General features: G+C 41.1%; 1 protein-coding gene across 1 annotated transcript in view; it reads left to right on the forward strand.

The window, feature by feature from the left end:
* The window catches only part of col16a1 (collagen, type XVI, alpha 1), a 64,438-nt gene that overhangs the window by 36,739 nt on the left and 5,605 nt on the right, over nt 1-22,094 (forward strand). Inside the window, 49 exon segments of the mRNA XM_034236739.1 lie at nt 787-831; nt 927-1,022; nt 1,299-1,337; nt 1,656-1,700; nt 1,798-1,812; nt 1,814-1,834; nt 1,923-2,045; nt 2,672-2,707; nt 3,543-3,578; nt 3,806-3,934; nt 4,170-4,214; nt 4,558-4,587; nt 4,677-4,730; nt 5,047-5,097; nt 5,181-5,324; nt 6,271-6,306; nt 7,369-7,476; nt 7,946-8,068; nt 8,185-8,238; nt 8,349-8,390; nt 9,086-9,121; nt 9,207-9,260; nt 9,375-9,443; nt 9,531-9,575; nt 10,086-10,112; nt 10,973-11,029; nt 11,398-11,442; nt 11,582-11,653; nt 12,345-12,389; nt 15,842-15,895; nt 16,038-16,157; nt 16,364-16,405; nt 16,498-16,563; nt 16,668-16,712; nt 17,335-17,379; nt 18,814-18,867; nt 18,953-19,006; nt 19,122-19,175; nt 19,260-19,304; nt 19,422-19,475; nt 19,559-19,594; nt 19,684-19,746; nt 19,825-19,896; nt 19,992-20,045; nt 20,156-20,200; nt 21,513-21,557; nt 21,682-21,735; nt 21,893-21,946; nt 22,029-22,079. Coding sequence (XP_034092630.1) covers nt 787-831; nt 927-1,022; nt 1,299-1,337; nt 1,656-1,700; nt 1,798-1,812; nt 1,814-1,834; nt 1,923-2,045; nt 2,672-2,707; nt 3,543-3,578; nt 3,806-3,934; nt 4,170-4,214; nt 4,558-4,587; nt 4,677-4,730; nt 5,047-5,097; nt 5,181-5,324; nt 6,271-6,306; nt 7,369-7,476; nt 7,946-8,068; nt 8,185-8,238; nt 8,349-8,390; nt 9,086-9,121; nt 9,207-9,260; nt 9,375-9,443; nt 9,531-9,575; nt 10,086-10,112; nt 10,973-11,029; nt 11,398-11,442; nt 11,582-11,653; nt 12,345-12,389; nt 15,842-15,895; nt 16,038-16,157; nt 16,364-16,405; nt 16,498-16,563; nt 16,668-16,712; nt 17,335-17,379; nt 18,814-18,867; nt 18,953-19,006; nt 19,122-19,175; nt 19,260-19,304; nt 19,422-19,475; nt 19,559-19,594; nt 19,684-19,746; nt 19,825-19,896; nt 19,992-20,045; nt 20,156-20,200; nt 21,513-21,557; nt 21,682-21,735; nt 21,893-21,946; nt 22,029-22,079 — 2,829 coding nt within the window.

The following is a 22,094-nucleotide window of genomic DNA, read 5'->3' on the forward strand; positions in this document are numbered from 1 at the left end:
CAAACACACTGATACACCTACACACCCACACGCTCTTAACACAGCCACTTTTATCAGGCTAAGAGAGGATATTCAGTAAACTTATACGGTGTTAATCTTTAAGCTAAGACTCCCATTGATATCTGTTCTCCCGCCATCCCCTCTCCCATGGCGTTAAGTCGGCCTGTTAATACCTGTTAGATTAGGCTAGCTAGAGCAACAAAGCTTGCACAATCAATGCTGCGTCATTGACTGTACTATTCGTCTCTCACACAGGCAGGAGCCTATTCAGTACGTCTTAAACCTTTTAATCTTCCCTGTTCAGCGCGGTGATCCTGTAGACGCATGCAAAGTTTTTGAGGAGCAAATTACAACGTGTGTGTGCTCGGAGATATTCCCCTTAGTTTCCGGCACCAGAGACACTCACATTTAGCCGTTCAGCAGGCTAAGTGCTGGCCGTGGACGGATGGATTTGGTTGGAGGGGAGATATTTCTTAAGCCCTCCATCCATCTGACATTGTTAATATGAATGTGCTTGTTGATGTGACTTGAATCAGGCAGGCAGAAAAATATTGCATATGCACCGCTGATGATAATACATCTTACACACTCACCCTCTGTCTATTTCCAATTGGAAAATGTCAAACAAATGAGGGAGAATCAACAAGTGTCCTTTACAATTTATGAAGACATTTTGGAGATAGATTGCTGCAGAGCTTGCTTAATGATTCTGGGCCGACACTGATGATGTCACTTGCCGTACCAGTGCTTTTTCATTTACCTCTCTGTATGTCACCTGTTTCCCAGGGTCGAGCAGGCTCCATCTGTGTCGTCGGCCCCAAGGGACACAAGGTCTGTCTGCATTACGTCTGGGAGCTCTACCTGTCAGTCAAATACTTTCAGTTCAGTTTGGAAGTAATAAAGCTGTGTTGACCTTCTTTTCCCAGGGTACCCCAGGTTTCGTGGGTCCTGAGGGGTTGGCTGGAGAGCCAGGGAAACCCGGATATCCAGGCCCACCAGGAGTTGGAAAGCCAGGCCCACCGGTAAGTGTGTTTTTCTAATAATGAAAGACATTTCGAGGAATTGACTAATTATATGTGCTCTTATTGGAAGGTGTAATTTGAATGTCATTACTTGTCTTAGAGATGGTTTCAGTTGGACCAGAAAGTACTTTTCTTTAAGATGATGCTCTCAAAAGTGCAGGGCAGGACTTGGCAGAACTCCTTCTTAAGTGCAGCATTCATTATCCTTATTAGAAGCATAAAACATCTTAAGAATGGCTTTTGAAAAGATTTATGCACTTTCTTTTTCTTTTTCAGGGCCTTCCTGGTGGACCTGGTGGTGCAAAGGGAGCCACGGTAGGTTTTGAGACATGACATAAGATATAGATGATGCTTATGTCATCCATTCGTAACACAATGTTTAGAACATTACTGAAAAGATGGATCAGCTCATCCAATAGGAATGTTGTGAAACCAGCGATCCAGACATGCATATTAACAACATCATTCCATTTTATGTTTGGACTGTAATTAAAGGTTTTATTGAGCTTCTGTGGATTCAAAACATCTTGTCATCAGGCTAGCAAAACCCATATTTACATACTAGGTTAAAAACGGATGTTCTTTTAACTGAATAAATACTCTTCAGATAAATGCAGTGATTTGTGTTCACAGGGAATGGAAGGCCTCCCGGGAACAGATGGATTAACAGGAGATCCAGTAAGAGACTTTCAAACACTAATTCATATTCAGCTTTCAATATACATTAACTGAACTGCTTAATCAGTGTTTGACTTGGATTCTGATGTTTTCATAGGGACCGAGAGGACCAGGGGGGGTATAAAGGAGACAAGGTACCCGCAAACTCTGTCCTGTAATCTCTAAATCTGCATGCGTGTGTGCTATCTCATCCTCATTTTGTGTGTTTGGCTCAATCTTCAGGGTGACCCATGCGAAGTGTGCCCCGTGCTGCCTTCAGACCTGGATAACACAGTGGCAGTGCCAGGGAAACCGGGCCCAAAGGGAGAGCCTGGAGTGACAGGGATAGGAGAGACGGGACTGACTGTAAGCACACCGGTTTCAACGCAATGACAAGCTGTAATGTATTCTGAACCAACCCCGAGTGATTCTGTCGAACACTTTAACGATCTTGCCACATGTTTTACGAGTCGTCGCTGTAGCTGACGATTGAACCTTGAGCACTTGTTTGATAGTGTGTGTATATATTATTTTTCTTATCGCTCTGTCGGAAGGTATAGGGTTTATTTCCACCTTCAGGGGGTTGTATTTGCCCTTGTGATTCTCACTGCAGCTCAAGGAGAAAAAGCGTGATATGCTGTCAAAAGTTTATTGTCCGAGGCAGAGGTCATTTTGGTAATGTAATCTTTCTCTGTGGACTGTGCATCATGTGTCTCTTCCTGTTCTCTCTGCATCCTCCCACTTACTGCAGCAGGTGGAATGGAGAATGATTTGTAGAGGAAAAAAAAGAAGAGAATATAAATCTAGAGGCTTATGAGATTCTCTGTGCAACGATTTCCAATAATGCCAGCATCCATCTGTCATACCTGGTTAGGGCAGAGGGAGAAGGAGGTAGAGCAACAGAGAGAGAGAGAGAGAGAGAGAGGGAGATATAGTATGACCTCTCTCTATCAAAGTGTAACTAACAATACTTTCTTTTTCATATTTACCAGGGGCAAACGGGGGCAGATGGAAAGGCAGGACAGAAGGTATGGAGTCTTTCTTTCACAGCTCATGGTTCATTCATATGCTGTGGAAGCGTGACCTATACCCACTCATCTGTATCTTTACACATTCAGATATGCCTACATCAGCAGTGCAGAAGGCTCTTTTAAAGCACATGCAAGCAAACTAGCTGAACTAAAACTCCAAAAAAGAACATTCAGTACTCCTACAAATGTAGTATGTCTATACCCATATGCACATGTATGCGTTTACAATATTTAAAAAATATGTAACTTGCACTTCTATTTGTTATATTTGTCAATTATCCATCTATCTTCAACCGCTTATCTTAGTCGGGTCGCGGAGGTAGAAGTTTCAGTGGCACTTGTCAACTACTTTGAAAAAAGAACATGTCTGCTGTCTTACTTGTCATTTATGTAACATCTGCTTTGTCCAATCATAACAGTTAAAGGTTGTGATCAACCTCCGCTTTTTGAACAGCGTGAACACTTAATACTGGGCCTATCTTGCAGATCAAAGATGTTCAGAGATGCAATGGTCAACAAATCACATTCAAAACCACTCCTTTCAGATCTCAAAATAGTTTTTTTTCATTAGTTACTACATACTGGCAAAAAAGTCACATAACTCCTTGAATCACTATGCAAATATTAATGTAGTTGACCTTCCAGCTAACAAGTGCAATTGTAGTCAAACTACTAGTTTTCAAGACAATGACGTTCACTTCTCCCCCACACTGATGTACTACAGTAAGCTTCCAATGTCTAGACACGACATCTCAAAGAAAAACATGTTCACCGGAGTGAGCTGGGACTAATTTGCCTTCTTGGATGTCTTTGTGTCTGTATGTCTTGGCAGGGGGAACAAGGATCAGGTGGCATCAAAGGAGAAAAGGTCAGTTTTTATTAGGCTTGAGATTAAACAATCTATCATTAGACTGCTTTATCCAGCTGTCACATAGAGTACCCTAATTAGTGAGCTTCACTTTGTACCTTACCTGTATGTATTTGTATTGTAGTACTGTAGTAGTTGCATGTTAGTTTTTTCTTCATTTTCATGATTCTTAAATGTGGATATTGTTTGTTCTCTTACCCCCTTTTTAATCTGTCTACATGCTTTAGGGGGAGCAGTGTGCTGTGTGCCCCACTCTCGGAGAGTTACCCGCTAACCTCCCCCCCAATGTCGGGCACCAATTCCTGACGCAGAAGGGAGAGAAGGGAGAGCCTGGGATCGGAGAGAAAGGAGAGCAAGTGAGTCTGTTCCTAATGCGATCCTAGGGCTCATGGGGTGAAACAATAAGAAACAGTTTCATCTTGTCATTGTTTAAGGACTACTGTTTTACTGAAAGAAAGCAATAACATGGTAGGAGAAAACGGATTGGGTAATTGTTTTTATGATTTTGTTAAGTGTGTTTGCTAGCATGTGTTAGCAGCGATAAGCACCTTCATTAAAATGATGTATCGTTTAATTTCTCCCGCTCCACAGGGAGAGCCAGGAAAAGCAGGATCACCTGGACTTGGAGGAGAGAATGTAAGTAATGTGCCACACAAAAAAAGACAGCTCTGAGAATCGGTGACCTCAATTGCAGACTAGGCTTACATAAGGGGAATTCACTCAATAGGCTGCACAGTGAGACTCGTAATAGACTTCATGAAGAAGATAATCACAGCAGTGCGCTAATTTTAGGGCCCAAAACTGTCCGCCATAGGGACTTTACTCAGCAGGGAACTTATTAGTGAAAAGCTTAGGTTTTGAAATCCATGGCTGCCTGTAGGGTGCACCTTAACTATGAAATGTGAATTACCAATTTAAAATACCCATCTATTTTATCAATTCAAATGCTGCAGTGATTCTATTTTTTACTTGACTGCAGGCAGGCAGCAGAGGAGCTGCCGGTAAGCCGGTAAGTTCAGATTCAGTTATTTGAAAGCGAATATTTCGAGGTACACCTGCTGATTCAGTGTTGTTAAATGAAATGTGTCCATGTGGCAGGGGAAGCAGGGACCAAAGGGACCCGGTGGCAAGGCTGGACAGAAAGGCCCTAAGGTAAGAAAGCAGAGGCAGGAGGAACATTGATCAACATCATATAGGAAAGCACCGTTTTTTAGCTTCTTCAAGAACTTTTTCAGTACTTCCTCAAATGAAGTGCTAGATTACTAGACAGTTTCTTGCTAATTATGCAATGGAAAGTTTAATTTCAAGGATATTGAACATTTTCCACATGTTACTTTTACAGATGAATTCCCAAGTATCTCACAATTATGTTCAGAAACTAATCTGTATGCGCATATTTTACGATACAATAATTAAATACTTCTCTCTCATTTGATTCCTTTTTATTATGACATTAATCTGGTGACAGGGAGAGCAAGGACCGCCTGGTGTTAGTCAAGCTGGGCCCAAGGGCGAAAAGGTAACGGACAACTAATTGGTTTTTGCTTCATTTAGCTTGATTGTCATGCAAACTAACCTTCCTGACTCCTGACCCCTCCCCAGGGCGAGTGTGGTCTCTGCCAGCCGGCCGAGGTTGGTAGCGGACCCGCCGGCTACAAAATGCCTGACGGAGTTCGAGGCAACCCAGGCGCACCGGGCCAGCAAGGTCCTGCTGGACCTCCAGGTCAGGGAGCCGAAGGCAGACAGGTACCAGTGCTCTTTAAAAAAAGAAAAGTATGGCTAGCAAAAGCGTATCTAAAAGTAAAATCTAGGAAATTCCTACAAACAAAGAAGCTGCTTTTCTTTTGTGGTTTATCTTAGTTCCGAGTGTTTGCATTGTGGCATTGCTCAAAATGGAAGCACTATTGATCAATGGAGCTATAAAATGGAGTGATGGTATCTATTCACGCACAACACTGCAAACACAGAGAAACGCACAAATGAATTGTTGGATCAGAAAATTGTCTCGGCCTCAAAATGTTGTCGATCCTTCCTTGAGAGGGCAGTATGATGCTCAAGAGCAAACAGAAGGTACTCTTTAATTCCTGCTGCTCGCCTTGTCTTCAAGTTGTTATTATATTTTAAACATTGCTTGAGTTTGTTTCATTGTGCTTTGTTATAACAAACTATGATATATGCTTTTATTGCATTTTATTAGTTATTACACTGCAGTTTACTATCAAGCTCCTATAGAACCAAAATTATTTTATTACAACAGAAATGTATTCTGCTCATGACACCTCTATCTGAATGATCTGACTTTATCTGAATTAATTAAAAACCAAAGCAGCTTCTTACTATCGCATTTAGTTGCCATAATAAAACCGATTAAGTCGCATCTGGATGAGCGAAACATTTTTAAATGCTGAATGATTTCACCCTGCCGCAGAATCAACCATAATGCTTTTTGTACAAATAGGATCTGCAGGAAGTCTCCTCCTACAGCAAGAATAGTTACTAAGTGTAATAAATCTCTGTTGGCTTCTGTCACCCCTCCCAATTACATGCCGTGTGCCTCTGCGGTTGTCTTTATGTCAGTTATTTTTACCTGAACGGATAGAGGCTTGCATGATGATCGCAGATGACTGCACATGGGGTTTGTGTTTATTGTATTTGTATTCATTTGTACATCACTTTCTATTTGCCTACGCAGGGCCCACCAGGACTTGCTGGTGCAATAGGAGAAAAGGTAACTTTGCTGTCACATCTAATTAGATCTTGTCTGTAGAAAGCCGTTGTGTACTGTATTTGTATTTTCACACTCTGTGTATTCCATCAATGACCGAGCGACAAATTCACACCACATTAACCAGGCTTCACTTCAGCTGAGAAATTGAAACCAACTAATCAATGTCTCTTGGGAATTTGGTATGGTTTATAAATAACTCATGTCCATACACCCAAAACCTTAAATAAGAAACTGCATAACCTGGAGGAGTTACACTTCTCAGAGTCACTGCTTGCCTTTAGAAACAGGCAGACTAGATCATTTGACTTCTGCTGTAGGAGATCTGCGGGAAAACAACCACACATGGTACGGAAAAGTATTTCAAAGGAGTCCAGGCACCCTGCTTTTTTTCAGCTCACCAAGTTTTTTGGAACATTCACATTGCTTGAGCCCCAGAAAAACTGGGAAATAAATCTGCCATCAACAGAGCCCGTCTACTATAAATGACCTTGAAGCTCTCCCACAATCCTTTTGCTTCGACTTCAAAGCAGAATGAGAGGATTTCTAAGGCTGATACCACTCACATCGCTATTCGACAGTAAAAGTAATCTCATAATCAAATTCAGAAACAAACCAGCCAATTATAAAAAGGAAAGTAATGCTTTCCTTTCTTATCAACAGCTCGTCTACAGAACAGATTGCAGAGGAAAATTGATCGTACCCTGTGGAGTTTTCTTATAAACAACCATACGAACAAATAGTTTTTGTTTACATTCGATGTTATTCACCGTAACACAGGAGTGCTTTCCTTCCTCATGAAACTCTTGCAAAACTTATATTTTTTATATTATTATTCTTGAATAGTTTAAAAGTTGACTTGCTAGCGCTGTGGCAGTGGGTCTGGACATTGTAATAAGCAATTACCTCAGTATGAGGGCAATGCAGCGCAGCGGCCATTAGACTGCAGAAGTGCTTAGGACCCAATTACTCCCAAGTGCCTATATAGAACCTTTATATATAGGAATCATGAAAGCTACAGGAGATTGAGTTGAATGTTAAGTCATTATATTTCAATGTTTCCAGGGTGAAGAAGGTGGACGAGGAGACAACGGACTGGACGGATCTGCCGGATCCCCAGGACTGCCTGGAGAGGCTGGTCGGGATGGACTGAGTGGCTTGAGGGGAGAAAAGGTATGGAGTTCCCAAACTGTTTACTGCATATTTTTTGTATCGGCAAATGGATTTTATAAATAATATTTATTGCTTCAATTGTAAAGGGGGTACAGTTTTAACAGCCATTTTTGGTTTCCACAATATATGATGAAGCTCTACAGGTGGTTGGGTCTGTTTTAGAGTTTTAACTTTCGGCCCTCTATCCATTGAGACCTCAAATAACCGATTCAAGTTTCAAGGCTTTTATTGTCATGTGTGCATAGCTACAGTGTAGTTATGACAATGAACATCTTAGGTCACAGGCTCCTCCAACAGTGCAACACAAGATGCTATACATCCCTGGTCCCACTTCTAGACCTATGATGGTGTCCAGTAGTTTAAAATGGAAACTGTATGGCAAAATGGGGCCTCTAGCATGTTTAAATATAAGATCGTTTTTTTCAAAGAGGTCCCTGGATCATGGTTTGGATTTGTTCTGTTTCCCCAGGGTGAAGCTTGTACCAGCTGTCCTTCTTCAGGCCCTGCAGTGAGTGGGGGTGTAGCTGTGGAAGGTCCCAAAGGAGAGAGAGGAGATTCAGGTCCTGCTGGCGAAGGCAAGCCTGGCAAAAATGTGAGGAAATTCTCTATTTATTTATCTATAATGTACATATTATGTATTTTATTTATGTATGTACATCTGGCTCTAGGCAAATCGCTGATGATCATCTCAAATGTTTTTCTATTCAGGGAAAACCAGGATTACCCGGTGTTCAGGGGCCCGCTGGTCCCAAAGGAAGCAAGGTGTGAATTTCCATTTATTCTATTAACTTGTTGATAAATACATTCGGAGGATTGTGCCTGATCATAAATCACTGACAGACTCTTATCTGTGTCGTTTGTGCCCCCTGTAGGGAGGTAATGGAGCTGCAGGAGTCGGCCTTCAGGGACCACAAGTAAGACTGATGCTGATGCAACTCTATCACACACACACACACACACACACACACACACACACACACACACACACACACACACACACACACACACACACACACACACACACACACACACACACACACACACACACACACACACACACACACCTCACATCATCTCACTTTCAACTGATCTGTTTGACTGTCTCTCAAATTGTAATAATTGTATGTATTACTTGAATTTCACTTAACAGACTGTACGTGGTTTGTCTTGTTTGTCATGTTTTGTCTTTTTGTTTATGTATGTCTGTAAGTTGTTGCTATTGTCGGGACCACTTTGAAGGGGTTTATCCCAATAAATACAATTTCTATAAACACACACACACACACACACACACACACACACACACACACACACACACACACACACACACACACACACACACACACACACACACACACAGGATGTGGTGCTTTTGTAATCATTCATCATCATCCATTAGGGTTACAAATAGCCATTTAAAGAAACAATCATGGGTGTATCCCCCATTGGTTAGTTGTGGAATCCTACTTGCTTTATTGTTATTTTGATGTTGGTCTTACATCTCATCTGTCAGAGTCTGGCCACCTCACCAAAATATACACATCTTTGTATCCTCCGAGAACAACCTTAACATCTTAACCCCCTACCTGTCTTTCTGTTTGTGTCGTAGGGTGAAGAGGGGCCAAGAGGGCTTCCAGGACTTGTAGTAAGTGAAACTATATTTATTTGAAGTCATATTTTTCTACTCTGTATCTTCAGGCCGTGGTCTCTCATCTGTTTGTTTTGTTCAGGGACCTGCTGGAGCTGGAGGATTGACTGGACCTGTTGGCCCTGATGGGGAAAAGGTAGCATAAAATAGAGAGCTGGAGGCCACATGTATTGTAGCAATATGCAGTTAAATTACATAAATCAGTTTAAAGCAATGCAACAATGTGACAGTAAGTGTTTCCTTGTCTTAGGGCTCCAGAGGTGAAGTCGGGCTTCAAGGACCACAAGGGCCTCAAGGCGTTGGAGTACCAGGCCCACCGGTTAGACATAAATGCATAATGTTACAAATGAATATATTATGTCATTCTGTTGTATCGTCAAACACTTGTTCCTATTTACTTTTCCAGGGGAGAGATGCATTTCCCGGGCTTCAAGGAGCTGACGGCAAACCTGTGAGTTGTTTTGTTCCTTCATTGTCTAAATTGTTTCATTTGCATGTTGTTTTCTCCACAATTTGAAGAAACGTTGAAGAAATTAAAGTAGTAAACTTTCAGTTGCTGCCTCTGTGTTAGCGTCTGTTCCCGGTGTTGATTTTTTTCTGTGAGCTTCTTTGGGAATTGTCCTTGATTTAGGCGTCATTTGTAACCAAGGATGTCTGCCTCGATCCATAACAGAGGCAATGTCTGCTCCCATCTCATCCTCTGTTCCCTGATCTGCGCTCAGCTCACTGCCCCGTGAGCTTTCTTCTGGAACAACAAAGCAAGAGTAACTAAGTGTGTGTGTGTGTGTGTGTGTGTGTGTGTGTGTGTGTGTGTGTGTGTGTGTGTGTGTGTGTGTGTGTGTGTGTGTGTGTGTGTGTGTGTGTGTGTGTGTGTGTGTGTGGTGTGTGTGTGTGTGTGTGTGTGTGTGTGTGTGTGTGTGTGTGTGTGTGTGTGTGTGGTGTGTCTCTCCTTCTTTTGCAGGGATATGATGGAGCTAAGGGGGACAAGGTAAGTCTACCGTTTTGTTTGGATGAAGGGATCTGAGGGGGGGTTTGAATATACGGGGGTGGAACAGATGGTAATCGCAAGAGATGGTTCCCCTCGTCTCACGCACACACAAACCCACACATATGCGCGCTCTCACACACACACACACACACACACACACACACACACACACACCACACACACACACACACACACACACACACACCACACACACACACACACACCTGCCACAGGCCACGGATAGAGTAGCAGAGGAGGTGACAAGTGTACTGTTGCTGGCAGACAAGAGGAGTTTCGGGGCCTTAAGAGAGAAATTGTGTGAGACTATTAATTACCGCATTCATCAGAGCCACCAGTCCAGCCTGTCACTGAGAGGCTGGGAGAGATGAAGGGGCAGAGGAGGCAGTGCTCCAGGGTCGGGAGGGGTGGGAGACGTGAGACAGGAGCAATCAGTGAAGGAGGACAAATAAAACTTCTCTCCGAATAACTGAGATAGAATAAGCAAGATCAGGCTTTGGTTCCTTGTATTACAGATTTCAGGCGAATCACACCTTTCTTTGCATCATAGATCTCATTCTACTCTTCACTACATTACAGTTTCAGGGACTTCATGTAATGCAACACTTCCAGATCACAAAGTATTATAAAAAAACGTTTCGTCCCCTGCAGTTTGGACTGTCTTTTTGATGTGTAAGATTTCCAGATTTAAAAAAAACTGAACCGATAGTCCTTAAAGCTCAAAGAGTTGCGACCCTTCTGAAGTTTTAATGCGGAATGACGACATGCAGCATGTGCAAAACATTTTGCAAAAAGTTTCCTTTTTCCTTTTTAAATGGGTATTTTCTTGATGTATATTTCAGGGTGAACCTGGAGAGTGCAACTGCATAACGCCTGGGCACTCAGTCGTCGGTGGACCTGTGAGTAGAAATGTTCACACACACGCACACACACACACACACACACACACACACACACACACACACACACACACACACACACACACACTGAAAACACATCTAGACGTACAATTATTTCATCTAGCGAATTGATGCCTTGCAACAGGAGTCTGAATACAGATTGATTTCTTAAACACACACTCACACGGTTAATTACGACTCCACAGGCGACACATTCAGAAAAACCTACGTTCATGCTTGGTTATTTCCCTCCTGCATAATTATGTTCTTTGACATTTGTCGTGTTATTCCTAACTTCACACTGTGCGCTGTCTGTATGTTTTGCAAGCACCAGTGCTCCTCTGATTCTGACCACTTTTGCCTTCCAGGGAGCTCCAGGAACTACAATAAACGCATGGCAGGCCGGGCCCCAGGTCTGATCCGTCAGCCAGCTGTCGTGTCTGATAACTCTGATAGCTTTGTTTCTGTTGTTACCTCGCAAAGATTCTTCACAGAATTCTTAATTTGTGTTGAGCTGTATGTCAAATGTGGCTATGTCTTTGTGTGTTGTAGGGCCCAGCAGGACCTCCCGGCCCCCCTGGCCCCCCTGGGCTTGAGGGTGTTCATGGAATGAAAGGAATACAGGTAAGAGAAAGAAGAGCCAGTAGGACGGTGATGGTGTAACCTAAATTAAATTCTGCTGCTCTTTTAGCCTGGATTAAACGACATGCTACTCATGATGTAGGCTTTCAGCTTGGGCAGCTGGTGTCCTTCGGAAGGACATGCTTTGCAACTAAATGGGAAATATAACCTTCATAATGTGCATGTAGGAAATGGAGCGACATCAAATACTGATTGTGTGCAACAGCTTTGTTTAAATAGTCTTAGAAATCAGGGTGAAATGATATCTGCTGACCAGTCAGGTGCTTAAAGCTCTATCTTTTGTGGGAAGCGACTGAGCAAGCTTTGGGAATGTCAAGACATGAAGAGTTATTTGAAGGTCTTAAGTTTAAATGTAAAAAAATAAACCGGTGGTTATTTGAAGTTTGATTCATTTCTAAACTTGAGCAGACCTTCAAATAAGGTATTACTGTGATCTGTGTGAAAGTAAAAGGTGTACAAAGACATCTAGAGTGGTGATGAAAGAGGTCATGTCCTTGACAAGGGTGCATTTGTAACAATGGCTGAATGCAAAATACTAAGTTTCATAAGGCCTGGTGGAAGAGGGAGCAGGTGTGATCATTATGACCTTTGACTCTGCCTTGGCTAATGGTGGAGATGGGAGTGGCTAGCTGATGGGCAGCAAACCAGTTCAACCTCAGTTCCTTCCTTTCAGGGTAACCCCGGAAACGACGGGATACAGGGGATACCTGGAATAAGCGTGAGTAAAATTAGGGAGTAAAGGAAGGAGAGGAGGCACGATAAATCATGCAAAAGCACCAAATCAATGCATATGTCAGGAAGGGGTGATTATAAAAAAAGAAGGTTGTGGTCCCAAGTTTTTCAAGCTCATAAACTATTAATTGAAGGGATACAAGCAAGTAACACAGGGTACACATTTAAAACATTTGACAAAAAAGTATATGTATAACTTGGTCTCCTGTATATGCCTGTATTTTATTATGGTGACTGAGATTTAGAGCTGTAAAACCCATTATGTATATTCAACCTGTTATGCATCTACCTTCAGATCTGTTCTAAAATCTCAGAAGGTCTCATGTGTCCAAAGCTACTTTACCTAAAGTAAGTGCAAGGACAACATCAAAGTGTTGGGAAGTCATCTGTGGATTCTGACTGTATACCGTGTCAGTTTTGTTTCTTTCAAGTCTGCTGAGGGCTTAATTTCATTAAAGGAACATCGATGCTGATTCCTGGCCAGCACTCAAGGGGAATTTCACCTCCAACAGGAATTAAAGTAGTAGTTTAAAGACGGAAAGGGAGGTGCTGGAAAATCAGTAGAGCACTGGAAATGATTTGAGACTGAACTTAGGCAAGGCAAGGCAAGTTTATTTATATAGCACTTTTCAACACAAGGCAATTCAAAGTGCTTTACAAAAAATGAAAGAGATTAAGAAAATGGCATTTAAAATTAGTCATTAAAAAGAAAAGCTAATAAAATAAACATTAAAAGAAAAAATACATGGATAAAAGTTACAGTGATAAAAGTTACAGTGCAGTTTAAGATATGAATAGTTCAATTAAAAGCAGCGACAAAAAGAAAAGTCTTCAGCCTGGATTTAACTTAAGTCAACTCTGTGCAGAAAGGTGTTGATTGATCACATAGCAACACCTCCACTGGCAACATGACTACAGCCATACAGACGGACATGATCTGTGTATATATAAATGTATCCATGAATCATGGTTAGAAGGGAGAGACACACTGAAAGCTCTTTTACAGAATTGATGAATATTTGTATGCGCTATAAGAAGTGGACAAGTTGAATCCCTCATTTGACCTTAATGTCGGTATATAGACTAACTTATGCCTCTTATTTTCCGTGGTTCTGCAGTTATTATGACACTCACAGCATATCTCTGTGAAACCTCACAAATGTCTTAGTCTTTGAAAAACAAGTTGCACGGAAAAAACACAAGGTTTGCAATTTGCTGATCCCTTTTAAGTGTGGCAAAAGTGAACATGCTGAAGTAACAGATTATTGAAGAGAAGCTTCTCTTGGAGATAGTCCGTTAATGCACAAAAGCCTTGTCCCAGTTAAAAAAAAAAGCCAATGGCGCGGAGCATAAAATAGCCTTTCTAGCTAATGGCTCCAACTTGAACAATGTAAAATGGGTTTGTAATGACTTTGAAACCAGGCCAGGTGCCATTGACAGACTCTCAGTGGAAAGGGTCCCACTGCTTTGATAGGGAGCAGACTGCCTTACACTGTAAATGTGATTGGGCTTGTGGAGTGAGTGGTTTCATTTCAGAACACCATATTAACAGGCACTTGAGGCATTTGATTGTTGGTTTTTTTCTCTTTTATATGTACTTGCCTATTTCAAAAATGGTGGTGTTTGTGTGTGTGTGTGTGTGTGTGTGTGTGTGTGTTTGTGTAGTGTGTGGGTGTGTGTGTGTGGGTGTGTTTGTGTGTGTGTGTGGTGTGGTGTGTGTGTGTGTGTGTGTGTGTGTGTGTGTGTGTGTGTGTGTGTTGTGTGTGTAGTGTGTGTGTGTGTGTGTGTTGTGTGGTGTGTGTGTGTGGTGTGGTGGTGTGTGTGTGTGTGTGTGTGTGTGTGTGTGTGTGTGTGTGTGTGTGTGTGTGTGTGTGTGTGTGTGTGATTATATGCCTTGCATTTAAGGTTTTCTGGAACAGAGTTTAGGTCTCGACAGATTTAAATTGCAGCTTCAAAGAAATTAGTTTAATTTGGCTCTGAGTTTTGTTTTGTTTATATCTGTTTTTATTTTATTACAATGTGCACATGTGTCACTTTATGAGAATCAAGTTGTGGCATATGTTGTAGTAGACTCCAGAACTAATAAACCTAGTTGTTTCTATACGGTGATGCTGAATAAGCTTAGGCCACTGTATTTTAATTTGTGAAATACTTTTAATTCGTTCAAAAACATTAAAGGGGCCTAAACATGCTTTTTTGGTTTTATATATATTTATGTTTTTTGTGCATGTATATGGTCTGCTAATCCCAAAAGTTCCCTGCAGAGGGAGTTTCTCTCCCACCATGTTACATAGTGATATATCATAGTGATATCACTATGTAATACTTGTGCTTTTATTGGCTACATTGGTGTGCCAACACAATGTACGTGATAGGCTAAAGGGCGGGACATCTCTAAGCGGTTGACCAATCACAACAGAGCCAGCCAGCTCACCAATCAGAGCAGACTGGGCTCTGGTTTGAGACAGAGGGTGAAAAGAGGTGCTGCAGTATGAGAAAAATAAAGCGCTTTTTTGAACATTAAAGCATGGAGACATGTCATTATTATGAAACCAGAAAATTAGTATAGTAGGATCCCTTTAAAATGTGATTTTCAGGTTATCATAAAAAATAAAGACCAGGATGTATACAATTAACCATTACAAGTATTTGTATTGTTGCGTTAGGACACAGAGAAGCAAGGAGTTTCAGAACTACTGTATACAGCCTACTGAATGAGGGGTTAAATGTCCTCAAAGCAGACATTTCATATAGTTATGGATAGAGATTTTAATGTTAACACTAATGATGGCTCCATCCTTTTCAACAGTCTCAGATTGACCGTGAGCGAGCAAAAATCATACCATACCATCAAACAGAATTCAGCTATTAATCATTTCATTATATACACACCTGTGCTTTTCCTACTACTACAAGTTCAAATGTATCTTTGAAAAAGGCCTATTCTGCATCGTTTGTCCTGATTACTAAATTAGATGGTCCTACAAGGACATGTCGCTAATAAAAGTTGTGACTCTTTGTAACAGTATCTTTGGAACTTTTTAAAAAGCGAAATGTATAAAATTGCAATACAAATATCGTATAGCTGTTTTTCCTCCATATGAATGCACAGGTATATCCTGGTTTGAATAAGCATGAATCACTCAACTGTACGGGAACTCAAAAGAGATGTCATTGCTAATAACAGACCGCAACATGAGTTACATACAATTGAAAAAAAGTTTGTCATTGTGGAATTAGTAAAGTCTTCAAAGAAACTGATTCATCACACATTTTTGTGAAAGAACAAATTATTTGATGTAAGAACATTGGGAAATATGTATTGCATTTGTAGATTATCAAAGATTAGATTTTGATTATAAAGGTTTACCTTAACTATTCTATTTGATGCAATAAAATAAATAGTAATTGTTATTTGTTTCCCTGCCCCCGCTCTAGTCAGGATATATTGGATCACAGCGGCTGCCTCAAGACAGTGGAGATACTGGTGATGTAAGTGCTAGATTAAGAAATATATATTTTGGTGAATTTGCGTTTATCGTATCCATTGACTTTGCTTTCTCTTTGCCATGCCAGTTTTTGGGCATGTGTGTATATATATATGAATGTATGTTTCTATCCGTGTTCAACGCAGGAGGGCTGTGGAGGGAACTGTTCCCAAGGATCTCCTGGAGTGCCAGGCCCAAACGGTGTCAAGGAAGATTCCACAGACCAGGGTAAGCCTGGTGTAACCCCATTGGACAGCTGTGACAAGGTGAGACATGAAGATTCCTCGTTTCCAGAATCATATTAAAGCATCACTAATATATGTGTTACTTCATGTATTGTTATGCTTTTATGGATATACATTTCCATACCTTAATTTGTATTGTAACTTGCATTGCTTGCATGTAGTTATCCATCCGACAGCATGTAGCTCCGGCTCTGAGGCATTACTCTGATTCTCTTGTGTGTTTCCAGTGTTTGCAGAGACTGCAAAGAGACCAGGCAACACAACCATCGGTTAGTTAATAGTCTTTATATCACATTCTGAGGACATTCACAGAAACAAATGTGCACTTTTCTTAACTTATTTATGTTTCTACCTTTTATAGTACGACAGATCAGGATCACCCGGAATTCCAGGATCGGCTGGACCAGAAGGAATGAGAGGACAGCCAGTGAGTCTGATGCAAACATACTTTTAGCTTTACATGAGTGTTTTTAGGTTTGCCTTTGTATGCATTTGAAAATGAGCATTTTTCTTTCTTCATCTGAACTAAAGGGTATACCAGGAGAGCGAGGCTCAGCTGGAGTATCAGGACTCATGGTGAGATTAAGCAATGGAATGCCTCTTATCTATACATTCCAGCAAAATGACTGCCATAGAGCTTATTTATAGGAGAGAAAGCTGAGTATTTTCCCATGGTTTAATTCAAAACATACCATCCTCTTAATGGCAACACTACAGAGCAGTGGAGGTGGATTCTTATTCTAAAACCTTCCTCTAATGTGAGGTAGGTCTACAGTTCCACTACTTTGAAGGCTTTTTTTTTGGTGTCACTCTGAAAACTATTATAGACCAAAGGCGTTGGAGAACTATAAAGTGCATTCTAATCACTGTATAAGTGAGCCAGTGCTTCTGTCAGGGAAGATTTTCAATTCCATTTCTTTCTTTCTTTTGAACGTTTTAGGACAGCACCGCTGGGAGTTGTCTCAAAGCTTCAGATTTAAAATTGAGAAGAGTTTGTGGTTGCCATTTTTCATGATTTGACAGAGCCCCCTGCTGGAAATGATATACCATACAATGACCCAACATTACCAGCATCTTAAACTCTGATCAACATGCCATCTCCATTGAAATATTTGTAGTAATTACTGCATTTCCGGGAGTTTAAACCGGCTCTAAGATGAGTACATTTCCTTGCCAATTCTTTGTTTTCTGTCAACAGGGACCTGTTGGTTTCCAAGGTCCCCAGGGCCCACCTGGTACACCTGTAAGTTTTACTCACACTTAAAAAAAATATTTCATCCATATCCGCTCTATTCTTTAATCTGTGATGGAAGAAGATCATTCTATTTGAGGAGAAAGAAACAAAAAACACTTCTATGCAAGTCAAATTCACTAAAAGAAACAGTGTGGAAGTTTTATCATTTAGCATCTTAATAAATTCTTCTTTTGGCTTTCTTTTGTGCTTCTTCATCTTTTAAATCAATCAGCCCTTGATTATGCCATCTTTGTCATCTCTCCGTGGCTCTGGATGAAAGTTATTTCAGATGAGGAAACCATTTGGTCGTCTCTTTCTCCAGTTGTTCAATTATTCCGCCGTCTAAGTGATGGAGAGTGGGACTGCCGTGCAGACAGAGCCCTCCCCTTCCTCCTCCTCATACAGATTTATTGTTTTCGCAGAAGAGAGATGCTAAATGAAGGAGCCGTGCGAGCGCTGCATGGAATCAATTCGCGGCATAGTAGCACTTTATAGCAGGTGTTAGCCTCCGCTGTGTGCAGTGGTGAATCTGTTTAGGCTGTTTGTGCATGTATCACTCATATTCACTGATGAGATGCTAATTAGTGTCTCCTCAGTACGATCAATCACTAATTACTTTCTCGAGATTACAACCCTCAGCAATCACTCTATCACTCTCACTAGGAAATTCTTACTATTTTCTTTTTTTAAATGTATTCTTAAGGGGTCATTCTTATTAAAACAAAGTTAGTTAAACAGCTTATTATCATTCTCCCATGCTACCACTTTAAAGAAAGCACCTACTGATATTCTATTTATCCATTTCAAAAATAAAAACGTTTTATTTTTCTTCCAGCATTCATCTGTCTTCCACATACAGCAGCTGTTGCTAGGCTACACCGAACACTCACACATGCATATTAATGCTTACAAACATGCAGTGTTTTCTCAGATTTGACATGTTATTCATTGCAGAGGTAAAGTTTGCAGTATGACAATAACACAATAACCCCCATATATTTCCGTTGTTTGTTCGATGTCTTAAAGTGATAGATGACTTCTGGAAGAGAGGCGGGACACAATGTTGTATAACTTATTGGAAAAGAACGAAAGGCGCTAACATATTGAATGTGCTGCCTATACTGACCAAACATTGTAAACAAATATTCATGCTGTTCTTATAACATTGCACACAAAATGTACTGCGTTATTTCTGAACATGGTTTGTATTTATTTTCGTAAAGACACTTTTAGGTACTGGCGTTGGAAATTGGCCGTAGCTATAATAACTGTTTTAAAATAAACATTCAATAATGTCTGTCGGTGAATTAATGATAGGAATAGCTGTTTCCTCTCTTTGATATTGACCTGCCTTGTCCTTGGCTGGAGAACATACATACTGTATCACATCATACATATCCTCTACCTCATTTTCTAATCATTCCTCACTCCAATCATTCTCAGGGACAGTCGGGTGAGTCAGGGTCATCAGGCCTGCCAGGGATGAAGGGCGAACAGGTAAATATCTGCCAATCAATTCCCCTGAAATCATAACATGTAGATTTCTTTATCTAATTTTTGTATTATATGATCTCCCCCTCAGGGCACTCCTGGGACATCTGGCTATCCAGGAAGCATGGGACCGCCTGGACTTCCTGTAAGTTGCTCTCACCTTCCTCATTATAAAAGAAGGATGTGATTGACAGCGACCTGACATCTTTAATGAATGGACAGGTGGTTACAGTGATTTATTGTCCATATGTATTTGTCAGGGAATGAAGGCCGTACGTGGGAGCCCCGGAAGCGCTGGTCAGAAAGGAGAATCAGTAAGCCATTACACCATCAATAATATATACTGCACAATGAATCTGAGCTAGTGTTAGTGGCTAACATTACCTTCACCTCTGCAGGGCCCTCCTGGTGTACCCGGGAACCAAGGACAAGCTGGCCCAACGGTCAGTGTTTCATCATAAATTGTGCACAGCAATATTTAAAGCCTGGCTTCCTCATTTATCATCACACACTTATTTATCATAAACCAACAGTAATGTATATCCTATCTGTGTCTACAGGGAATTAAAGGAGTCACCGGACCAGCAGGGCCTGTCGGTCCCAAAGCAGATGCGGTATAAAAATCACATGAAAAGAAAAATGTCCTCTTTATGAAGACATTACACACACACTCATATGTTACTCTTTTTATTTTAAGGGTTTCCCAGGACCACCAGGTTTCCCAGGACCACCAGTATGTACATGTTGTACCTTTTTATTATTACAATTTCTTGCCCTTAGATTAGTTGGAGTAACTTTTTTTGCCACCGTGTGTATTTTTAGGGTGGACCAGGTCCTGCCGGCAAAAGTGGAAGGGAAGGGCTCTTAGGCCTCAAAGGTGAAAAAGTGAGTACACTTAGCATATTAAGCATTATGTTTGATTCCAAAATGATTGTGTTGTACTGAAAACCCTTGCTTCCATAGGGAAATGATGGCACCCACGGCTCTCAGGGATCAACTGGACCTCCAGGCTCTTCAGGCTCCCCTGGGCTCATGGTGTGTTCTAATACTGCATTTTATCCAAGTTTGACTAATTCCAAGAATCTATAAAATGAATTCTCATTCGCCTTCTCTGTCTGTCTCAATGAAAGGGCCCCCCTGGCATTGAGGGGTTGGATGGAAAGGATGGGAAACCAGGCCTGCGGGTAAGTTATACACTGGCAGAATATCCAAAGACACGCTGAGGTCATGCTATAGTTTGGGTAATAGTTAAATACATTCATGTAACCTTTGACGCTGGCTTTTTTTTCATCAGGGAGAGGCAGGCCCCGCAGGCCCAGCAGGACCAAGAGCAATCCCAGTAAGAATCACCTCTTACATCTACATGACCCGATGTATCCAGTGCAAAACACATCGTTAATTAGGCATGAAGTGCTGTTCAAACCAGATCTTAATATAGACAATCATACATTTTATCTACCAATCTGTATGAATAATTTAGTGCCCTTTAGGAATATGTGTTATGAAAACAAGCATTGACAGTAAGACAGTAAAAGAAAAAAAAGCTTTTAATTCATAATGTAGTCTCCTAAATGACTGAGTGTTTAGCCATGAGCATGACTTCTCTAATCAGGAGTTCTACATGTGTAGTTTTGAGTTAATTTCCTCATGAAACGATTGGATGGATTGCCATGGAATTTTGTTTTAAAATGAATGCCCCCCATCGGGATTATTTGTACTTTATTAATGTTTCACTTCACCTATCCTAAAGCACCATTATCAGCTCAGGTTTTATTTAAGTCTATACCAAATACCTGCGAAATAATTATAAACCTAACCCTAGCTGTACTTTGTGTTGATGGCTAATCAGCCAATGTTATCATGCTAACATCTTAAACCGATGTGTATTTCAACACATCCTCTCAGAGCCATTTGCAAACTCTTATTTATGTTTACACATTGAATAATTTAGAGATAAATGCAAATATTGTGTTCTCCCTAATATTCCCATCAGCAATGCCCTCTGTATGTTTCATCTACAGCAGCTTGTTTTGATAGATACATTGCGGTAGGCATACTTTTGATACAATGCTTTAGAATTGCATTGCCACGGCTCACCTTGAGTTTCACAAACTGCTATGGAAATCAGCCTGCATGACTAAACCTTTTTCATTGGAAACCTATCTGAAGCTCTTAATGGAGAGATGGATTGCCAACGATGGGTGGAGTTTCTGTCCTCTTGAGATTGTGACTTGCATTTTGGATTGATCCTGAATGCATATGTATAGAAAAGTTTCAAGACGGGTGTGATTAACTCGTTCGTGACTTTTATATGGTTTTAACAACCGCGCCCAAATCAAATTAGCTTGGTGACTCATGAAGGTGCAATCGTGAGTCTTGTTAATGTGGCCGTTGTCACTAGTGACCTCATTTGAAACTGCTAAGCTTCATATCTTCTTTTCTTTGCATTTTTAATTCCGACACTGACACATGCCGTAGTCAACTTCTCTTTTGATTTTATTTCTCTGACTCACTCTCTGTATCTCAGTTTGAGTTCCACCCAAGAGCAGGTGTTTGGGATTTCAAAGACACGTGTGCCTGTTCTTTGCCAGCGTCGACTTTGTGAATTTTGATATTGTACCAATCTAATTCTCTTTGATGTCTCCCCTCAGGGATTCAAAGGGAAAACCGGCCATACTGGCTTCCCTGGACAGAAGGTGAGCCAACAGCTCGTTGCTGATAACTGATAATGATGTCATGACACAAGTGTTGTCGGTGTGCTACAGTACCTCGTTGTTTTGAGTCATCCCATGCCTTTTCATTACTATCTCATTCCTTCAGGGTGAACCTGGACCTTCAGGCCCCTCTGGACCACCAGGCAGGACAGGACATGATGTGAGTATTCCTATTTTGTTATCATTACACCAAGTTTATTTGTATAAAGATTAAAATACAAATCCATAATCTGTGTATACAAGCCCAAAGAAACAGAATTGAATCATAATCGGTGCAACTCTGGAGATTACTAAAGGTCAATCTGTGACCTTTTTAGGGTGACCCCGGGACCCCAGGACCTCCGGGCCGACCTGGACCTTCCGGCCACATTGTAAGTTCACTGCCCTTTAGACAGTATATCTACTAAGTTGGTGTTTTAAACTTGAATAACATATTTTTATTTTACTCATTAGGGCTCATCAGGTGCAGCTGGACCACCAGGATCACCTGGTCCATCAGGACTGGTGAGAGAAATGCAG

The sequence above is a fragment of the Gymnodraco acuticeps genome, unplaced genomic scaffold (assembly GCF_902827175.1).
Source record: "Gymnodraco acuticeps unplaced genomic scaffold, fGymAcu1.1, whole genome shotgun sequence".
Classification (NCBI taxonomy): Eukaryota; Metazoa; Chordata; class Actinopteri; order Perciformes; family Bathydraconidae; genus Gymnodraco; species Gymnodraco acuticeps.